A 9,963-nucleotide genomic window follows, 5' to 3' on the forward strand; every position below is an offset into this window, starting at 1 on the left:
AATTTGTTACCGTTGAAAGTTTTGATTAACATATAGCTCTAATTGTATAGTACATAAAAAAATACTAGCAAAAAAGTATCAAGATATAGACTTCAAAACTCTAGGTAAAACAACTTTGCACTGCAAAATACAAACTTTAATTATACTAGGCAACTTTGCATCTAAATACTGGTTATTTAACTCTACACGCTAATTAACTCTATAGACTTAATTAGCATGGAGTGCCCTAAATGAAAGATACATCCAATCCAATTTCTAAAAATTCCAAAACATCTAACTTATACCACATCTATAGCCAAAATAATAATAATAATAAATAAATAAATAAAAATAAATAGATAACCCATGCAAAAGAATTTCAATGAATAAAAAAATCTCACCCACTAACTCCATAAACACATGGATTAATATATTAAGACAAAGCGCATCCCATGATATATATATATATATATATCATAGTACTTAGACTCCATCACTTCCTCCAATCTTTCTGACGTGGGACAACTACATTTTCAATATTTTACCAAAATTCAATAAATATTACGACAAACAAGAGATTTCAATAATACAAACACACAATCAAACTTCACCATTACAATTCAACATAAAAATAAAAACGACATGAAATATAAGAAAATTTGAAAGTATAGTTATTCCCAATGCTCATTATAAAAACAGAGCTTCTACATGATTGCATAAACAATCTCACCGCTGCTTTCCAAGTCCAATTCGGCATCCGTCTCCAAATCCTCCTCCATGTCCTCTTCGATGTCCAAACATCCTGTTAGATATTGCTCGTTAGGACTCTGCGCTCTAGCTTCTACCACCGCCGCTTCCTCGATGATCTGCATGATTTCTTCAATGCTTTGCGGCTGTTGATCGGCTGTCTCCTCCCCTACTAAATTATGACTATTGATCATCTGATCTTCTTCCAATTCACTCGGTAGGTTCTTTGTAAACCATTCCTGCTTTTTTATCTCCGGTATTGATATCCTCTACATTTGGTGGAATAATTAATTAATAACTAATAGCTATCTCGTTTGTCCAGACTTGATCCAATTCAACTCAAATATATTATTTTTGAATGAGTTCATTTTTATAAGTTGATTTAAGGACTCATAACTTTTTTTTTTTTTACATGTTAATAATTATTGCTTAGTTGAAAATTAAAATTGTAGGGTGGAAGAGGAAACTTATTAAAGTTTAATCCATTATCGATTCTTTTATATACTTTAAGTGGCATGCATTACCTATATTGTCCACCTTCATTAACATCGAAGTCTAAAGGACGACTCAAGCCCATTCTAGGTTGAATCCAAGCTGGCTCAAAGTCAATTTTTGACCCATGTAACCTAATCCAACCTATTTATTTATTGGACTGGATTGGGCCATATTTGAATCATCATTCGATCGGCCAGGATGTGATTGGGTCCACTCAAATATAAATATGTATATATATAGTCTTCATATATTATATTTTATACATTAAAAAATTAACTTTTTTTTAATATTATTTTTTAAATATATCTAGATATACGCAGTTTTTAGTGAACATAATTTTTTTTAAAGTGTTAAAAACTAATAACACGTTTTGAGAAAATTAAATACTCAATAAAACTTTTATAATTTTGATAATTTCATTAAGAAAAAGTAATAAAAGTACAAAATAAATGTAATAAAATAAAAATTAATAATATTTCATTAATGAAATTTAAAATTAATATTTATAATTTTAAAATAATTAATTAACTAATTTTCAATGAGTTAATCCAATGGACCAACCTAAATCCGATCAAAATTTTGATCCGAGCCAAGCCCAAAGGTTGGTCCATGAGTTTGGCTATTGAACGTTGGGCCGATTTGATCCAAGACCAAACAATGTCTTAGACCCCTAACTTAGGCCTTCACTTTTTAGGGCCAGATCGGGTTGAGTAAACGCAATGATGAAGATGACTCTTGAGATTGGAGATTGAGATGTGATCCCCAATCTCTTCAATTGTTATATTAAAAAGATCATGCACCAAATTTTTTTATACTTTAATTTCTCAACAACTTCTAAATCAAACCAAAGTGACCCACTTTCCAACATTAAGGTTGAAGGTTCAAATTCAATTCTCATACGTTACTTATACTCGAACTAGAAAAAGAATAAGAAGAACGAACTCTTCGAACAAAAAACAAAAATGAAAAAAAGACAACTCATCACAATTTTAGAAATTAATTAAATGTAATTCAAATACAAAATGTATAAACATTGTTTTATATCCACCTTAAAATTTTCTAAAAGTTAAGATTTCTTTGATAACCATTTGATTTGTAAAAATAAATTTACAAATGTTGTGTTTCTAAGCTTTTTTTGTTATCTACTTTCTACAAATATCTTAATTTTTTTTTTTTTCGTTTTTTATATCGATTTAAGAATTCAAAATCAAATTAGGAGGTCACTCGTAATTTTAGTTTATTCTCGTACCTCTCATAAACTTGGACGGTACGTACAGTTTTCTAGAATAGAAAATTAAAAACGAGATTTGTAATGAAACAGAATCTTAAGAAACTAACCTTGGCAGGATCGGCAACAAAAATTCTAGACATGAGATGGCAACAGTCAGGGGATATATGAACATAATCCGGAATGGAGTATTGAACATTCAAAATTCTCTGTAATAATTCAAATAATTCACATCAAATTATAAGAAAACGATCCTATATTATTTTGTTGTTTTATATAAATTAATTAAATCACACATTATAGAACCTGAATTGTTTTACGAAAATTTTTAGGATCGTCAGGATCCTCGAAAGGGTATGCTCCAACCAACATTACATACAATGTTACTCCACAAGACCATACATCTGCAATCTGCACATCGACAATGTTATATTACTTATGTATAACATAATAACGATCATGTTTGATAATCACTTAATTATACCTTATTTGGTAATAATTTTACTTTTTGTTTTTGAAAAAAGTTTATTAACCTTGCATCCATCTTGTAATTTTTTTTATTAATGATTTAAAAAAAAACTAAATTTTGAAAATTACAAAAGTAATTTTTTTAAAAAAATTAAAAGGATTTTAAGTGTTTTTTTTAAGAAAGGTATGAAAATTGGAAAGAAACAAAAGCATAAATTTCGAAAACTAAAATCGCCATTAACTAGTCATGACTTTAGTTTTTGAAAATTATGTTTGTGTTTTATCTTCTTTATTTTGTTATGGTACACATTTTAGAGATGTTTTCAAAATTTAAACCAAGCTTAAAAAGAAATATTCTACTTTTAGTTTTTAAGTGTTTAGTTTGATTTTAATTTTGTCCAAAGGCTTCAAAATGTTATAGTTTTACCCTTAAATTTGAGTTTTGTTTCTATTTGGTTCTTAGGTTTCAAAATTTACACTGTTACCCTCGATGTTATTTTATTTTTTATTTATAAAATACTGATCAACTCAGTCTTTAACGTTAATGTTTATTAATTTATTTAATGTAATTATGAAATTAAGAAAAAATTAAAACTTAAACAGAAGAAAAAAATAAAATTTAATTAGTCATAATTATTTAAATTATTTAAATAATTAATTGATATTGCCACTTCAAAATGAAATGAAAGTAAGTATTTAGTAAACAATCAAGATTAAAAGTGTAAATTTTTAAACTTATGAACTAAATATAAAAAATCTCAAATCTCAACGATAAAAATTGTTTCATTTTAGAACATTGACACTAAATTGAAATCAAACTCACTTAAAATTTAAGCACTAAAAGTATAACATTTTGAAACCTATGAACGGAATAGAAACTACACCCAAAATCCACGGATAAAAAGGTATTTTTTGCAATATATATATACATAGTTTTAAAAATTTAATTTGAAATTTAAGAATTTAGCTATAAACTCAAAGGGAAGGGTAGAGTTGTGGGTTTACCTTTCCGTCGTATTCTTTCTTGAGTAAGACTTCAGGAGCTATGTAAGCTGGCGTTCCCACCGTTGATTTTGGTTGAGAATGCAACACTGAAGACTTGTGAAAATGAATAATATAATGGAGCTTAGAAGAATCAAATCCCAAAGAGATACCATATATAATAAATGTATCAACAAATTTTATTTTTGTTGACTTTTTCAAAAAAAAATCAGTTACAATATTGATAAATACATGTGGACATCATTAAAATGTATAAAATTAATGTATACATTGTCAAGGATTGTCAGGGAAGACCCAAAACTCATGGATGGGTCCAAGCTCAAAGGGTACCGAGAGGAGGCATATGAAAACGCACATTCCAAAAGTCAAAGCCTTAGAGTTTGGACCGACTAGCTAAGTTGCGGTTAATATATACCAAAAGAAAAATAACCTTGAGTACTTGGGAGGAGAAGAGTAAGTAATCTCTAAAGGAAAATGATGAATCTAGAAATTTTGTTGACGAAGACTTTATATAATTTAGTAAAAATAAATGTAATGAGTAGGACTCAAACCTAGGTCTAAAAGGGATTCAAAGGTAAATTTCCAACTAAGCTAGCTAGTGGTCTTGATACTATAGCAATTATATATATATAAGGGAGCTCTTGGGCCCATAATAAATCCGTCTATGGGAAAATTTGAACTTACTTCATGTGTACTTAATTAGCTGAACTATACTACTTAACTTAGGCATCAGAGTGTGGTAAACTCGACACCATACTAGTACGACAATCTCTTATGCAAGTCAGTTTGGAGAGCAAGATCGGAATTGTGAGAAACGGACTGAAGGCCAAGCCCACAAGAGGACCACAACGACGGCAAACGCGCGCGAGATTGGAGCGGCAACATATATTAAGAAGTACACTATAAATCTTGTGATTCTCTATATCTTTTAATTTTAGTACGATATTTGAAAAGATAGAAGATCAAACCTCTCATTCAAGAAAAGATAAAAAGATGATATATGCATGTGTATGTTTAATCTATTAAAACTAATGCTTGAATTGTAAAGAGAGCAATGATAAAGAGTAGTGGATGTAACTAGCAATTTGAATCGTCGAATGTATGAGAGAGAAACTACAATACTATACTATCTCGAGTATGTATATTTTCTAATCTACGTATCCCACAATGGTTATAGTGATAATCCCATTGAAATAACAGTTTCGATGGGATGTGAGTACCTTAGAATAGCCGAAGTCACATATCTTCAGACGTGGGGCAGGACTTCCATCCAAGAGAGTGTTTTCCAACTTCAAATCTCGATGGCAAACTTGCTTAATTTACATACACAGAAAAATCCCAAATATTGTTTAAAAATAAATAAATAAAAGAAAATTAACAAAAATAAAAGAGAGAGAAGAAATAATAATAATAAAAGACACCCAATTCATTTCAATTCAACTTAAAAGGAAATTAGAAGCTTTGCATTTGCAGGATATCATAAAAAAAACTGACCATTGCATGGCAGTAGCTTACTCCTGATATCAGCTGTTGGAAGAAGAATCGTGCCTTGCGACAAAATTTAAGGTGAATTTAATATCTTATATCAGTAATAATGCTAATCCAGATTAATATTAATTAAGTAGAAAACAACGTCGTAGAAGTTCAAACATGTGATTTTTGATACCATATATATTAAAATATTATATACTAACTCAAAAGTTTAAGGGATTAGAAAACCTCATCTTCACTGAAGCGGCCGGCGTTACATATCCGCTCAAACAACTCTCCACCGGAGGCATATTCCATCACGATGGCTAGATGGGTTGGTGTTAAAACAACCTATAAATTCATTTTATTGAAAAAATACGGCTAATGAAGATAATTTATTCGAGGAGGGTACCACAGTAAATGTAACAACTTTATCAAGTAATTTTTCATTAATACGATATCTTTTCTTTTCAAAAGATTGATAAAATGGTTTTGTTTGGGTAAATATATGAGGCTCTAAAACAAATCAATTAAAATCTATACCTCTTTAAACTTGACAATGTTTGGGTGCTTCAGAGACCTGTGATTTATTATTTCCCTCTGAACGTTTTCATCTATCTGTTCGATTCATTATAAATCCAATCAAAATTAAAATAAATGTCTTTAATTTACTAAACTATATATCATTTTGTTTACATATATCATTTTGTTCATATATTGTTCCTCTTTCAAAATTTAAAAAAAATGGATAAGATGATTTTATTATTATTATTTTATTCCAAACATGGTGGGATGAAGATTATATATATAATTTATAACCCATTTTGATTTAAAGCATATGAATCTAAATTAGTTGAAAGTTTATACGTTTAATTAGACAATTATATATACCTTGTCACCTCTCTCAATGTACTTAACAGCAACAAGTTCATCAGTATGTTTGTCTCTCATCAACCTAGCCACTCCAAAATTGCCAGAGCCGATATCTCGAACCAGCTCGTACCGGTCACTAGCATGCATGATCGGTACATCCATAACTCTAACACTTCCGATAATCGTCGTCACCAGGCCACCCTATCTCTCGAGACGCCCTCTAAATCAAAAGACTCAAGGGGCCTCCCAATGTGTATTTGCCTAGCTCGCCATTGTGTTTTGTGTCGTTTGCAAAAGAAGGCAAAAAAATGGGTGATGGGCAAAATTTGAGAGATTTTTGAAGAAAGCTTGTGGTGAAAGATATGGGATAGTGTGAACTTGCACCACTACAACAGAACATGCACCTCGTGAAAGTTTCACCAATAAAAACTTATACCTAACTAACAAACTTACCTTTCTTTTTCTCCTTTGCTTCACAACTTCCATAGCTTTTTCTTTTCCTTTATCTCTCCCACAATTATTTGGGGGTGCATCCACCTGTCCGAACAAGATATATATTCAAGTCTTTTTAGTTTAGATTAGATAATTACGAAGGTGAGAATTGAATCATCAATTTTCAAGATGATAATTATTATTGTTTAGTCTACTACGATATGCTCGGGTTAGATATACTGTGTTGTTTAGTGATTATAATAACTCATAAAACGATGTGATAAATGTGTAATAAATCACAACAAAAAAATATAGGAAAATACTAAACTTCGAGAGTTGTGTATCAATTAAAATTTTGAACTAATAATTATATCGATTTGAACTTTTGACTTTCGTAAGTATATCAATTTACACTATTTTTTAGATTTGGTTAGAAAAATATTGTGTGAGATTCATAGTTTGTTTCGATTAAACTTCTAAATTGTCATAAGTGAATCAATTTATAATGTTTATTAAGGTTGCCATTGAAAATCGTCCATGCAACAATAATTCTTACATGTGTAGACTTCTTTATATGTTGAATTAAAAAAATAGATAATGATAATTTATGCATAACCGATTTTCAATAGTAATCTTTATTGAGAGTCTAAGTTGATTTACTTAGGAAAATTTATAGGTCTAAATGATAAAAATATAAGTCTCACACGATGTTTAATATATTCGAATAAAAATGTAATAGAGATTAAATTGATATAATTATTACCTTTTGGTCTTAATTGATACTACTACTAAAATTTAGAGTATAAATTTTGATATTTTCACAAAAACATTTAAGTTGACAGGCTTCAAATGGATTGAAGATCAGGTCTTTTGGGTTTAGCCAATGATTTGGTTTGTGGACTATGGGCCTTATAATGACAGGCTTCAAAGGGTGATGGGTTGGGCTTGCTTTGTAGAACCAATATTGTCTTGTTTGACTCAAACTTAAAATTCTAGGTTTTTTTTTTTTTTATTTTTTTTTTTTTATTTATTTGAATAAGTAGAAGATTTGAATCTCTTACCTTTTGATCAATGTTACATATTTTATATCAATTGAACCATATTTATGTTATTTTAAATTGGTTTGATATGAATTCGTGGCCTTTGTGGCCTTTGTGGTATACTTCATAGTATACAGACTACAAATCTTCATCCGTCTACAAATTAAAGGTGATGTTAACATTGTTATGATGGCACATTCCTCATGCATGTTGCAACTTTTTGTGAAAAAAAAAAGGTTAATTTTTCAAATATTCACAATTTACTATTAGGTTTCAATCTTGTTGATTTTTTAATTTGATGGTAAGGATGAGGAAAAAGAAAAAGGATACTGAAAGATTGTTATGATGATGCTTTTAGGTTTTAAATATTCTTTAAATTTCTAATATACAAGTTCAAAGTTCAAAAATCAACGATATTAATAATGAAATTCTATCTAGTTCTTTAAAATCTCAATTTTCTTTTATTTTAATCTTGAAAGTTTCAAATTATATGTTCTGGTCTCTAGTCTTAAAAAAAAATTGATTAATTAGACCCATTCGATAACGATCTCGTTTCATGTTTCTTATTTTTTCTCATTTTCAAGAAACAAACTTGTTTGATAATCGTTCATATTTCTTATTCCTCATTTATTTTAAAACTATTGACATACATTAACATTGAGGACGAAAAATGAGTATTTCGAGAAAAATTGAGGTTAAAAATATAAATTTTAAAATCTATGAATCAAATTCAGTCAGAATTCAAATAGAAAGGATAAAATTGTAATATCTTGAAACCTAGGGATTAAATTGAAATCAAACTCAAGTGTAACATTTTGAAACCTAAGAATCAAATAAAAATTTTACTCCAAACCTAGGGATCAAAAAGGTTTTTTTTTTTTCCTTTTTTTTTTCCCCTTTTTCCTTTTTTTAGTTTTAATTACATTAATTTGAAACCCTTTAAAATTTTATATGTATAAATTTTGTTTCAATAACATTCATTTATCTTCACTTTAATATTTTAGAACTACAAAATTTACATGTATAATAATAAAATTGAGTTGGATTTGAATTAGCATCATTTAAGATTAATAACGTAAGTGAGAATTAATATTGTAGATCAAATTTGAGCAACATTAAAAAATAAAACAATTGTATTATTGTTGTTAAATTTTCACCTAAAGTTAATTTGAATTTGTTAATGTAAATGTTTTATAATTATTTTTCTATATTTTAGTACAAGTTATATATTTTTACTTTACATAATTAAATTATATTAAAACTATAAAATAAGGGAAAAAAAGTAAGAAAAAATATAAGAAGCCAAAAAATAGGTAATAGTTATCAAATAAGTTTTTTTTTTTTTTTTTTCAAGAAACAAGAAATCAAAATATATCAAACATATTTTTGTTTCTAATTCTTAAAAAACAAGAAACGAAAAATAAGAAACAAGAAATAGGAAACAAGAAACAGGAAACAGGAAACAAGAACGCTATTAAATGGGTCTTTAAGGAACGATTTTTATTTTTATTTATTTATTTATTTTATTTTTTTTTTTTAAAGAAGGAACGAATTCAATTAGGGAAATCTCCTACTACTACTATTATTATTATTATTATTATTTTGTTTACTTTTAACTAAATGTTAGATTAACTAGTAAAATTTGTGTTTCAAAAAATCGTTTCAAACGAAATTTACAAGTAAAATTCAAACCTTTTAAATAAAGTTGATAAAAATTAATTTACTAGATTGTTTTTTATTATTAATTTATGCAAATATTTAATAAATTTTATCAATTTATATAAACATAAAATTAAATTTAAAAATGATTAATATTTCAATAAATTATATAAAATACTATTGAATTCTCGGGTACGTTTCCATTGTCCCTAGAATTTGGAAAAAAAAAAAAAGAAAAGATTTTTGCCCTTGAATTATGAAATTTGTTCCAAAAATTACACTTGAATTTCAACATTCTTTCACAAAATGTAAATTTTTTAATTTAAATAAAGAATGAAAATCGAATCTCACAGTTCATACGTAAGAATTAGAAAACGTGGATGATACTATTTACAACTAAATAAAAGGTTTTTGTTTTAATCAACAACTATATAAAAGATAATATCATTGTTATCATCATTTGATGTTAAAATATATCGTTAAAATAATGTAGATTAAATTATAAATTTGGTCTCTATTATTTAAAGAAAGTTAGAATTTAGTCCCATGATTTTAAAATTAAGAGTTTAA

At 27.7% G+C, this 9,963-nt stretch overlaps 1 protein-coding gene across 4 annotated transcripts; it reads right to left on the reverse strand.

The window, feature by feature from the left end:
- Positions 1-518: 518 nt before the first annotated feature.
- LOC120087796 (serine/threonine-protein kinase SRK2E-like) lies at positions 519-6,595 on the reverse strand. 4 transcript variants are annotated; one of them, XM_039044700.2, is made up of 9 exons: positions 6,281-6,595; positions 5,933-6,007; positions 5,639-5,740; positions 5,414-5,467; positions 5,140-5,232; positions 3,923-4,015; positions 2,756-2,860; positions 2,560-2,658; positions 519-995 (listed from the first exon to the last, which is right to left on the reverse strand). In XM_039044700.2, the coding sequence occupies exons 1-9, from the start codon at positions 6,422-6,424 to the stop codon at positions 684-686; spliced, it is 1,077 nt and encodes a 358-aa protein (XP_038900628.1). In that variant the 5' UTR covers positions 6,425-6,595; the 3' UTR covers positions 519-683. The 4 variants fall into 4 exon arrangements, with proteins under 4 accessions (XP_038900628.1, XP_038900629.1, XP_038900630.1 ...); XM_039044701.2 differs by lacking the exon at positions 5,933-6,007 and having other exon boundaries at positions 6,281-6,583; XM_039044702.2 differs by lacking the exon at positions 5,639-5,740 and having other exon boundaries at positions 6,281-6,563.
- Between the last annotated feature and the right edge of the window lie 3,368 nt (positions 6,596-9,963).

The sequence above is a fragment of the Benincasa hispida genome, chromosome 10, assembly GCF_027475165.1.
Source record: "Benincasa hispida cultivar pf3 chromosome 10, pf3_genome.v1.1, whole genome shotgun sequence".
In the NCBI taxonomy this organism is placed as follows: domain Eukaryota; kingdom Viridiplantae; phylum Streptophyta; class Magnoliopsida; order Cucurbitales; family Cucurbitaceae; genus Benincasa; species Benincasa hispida.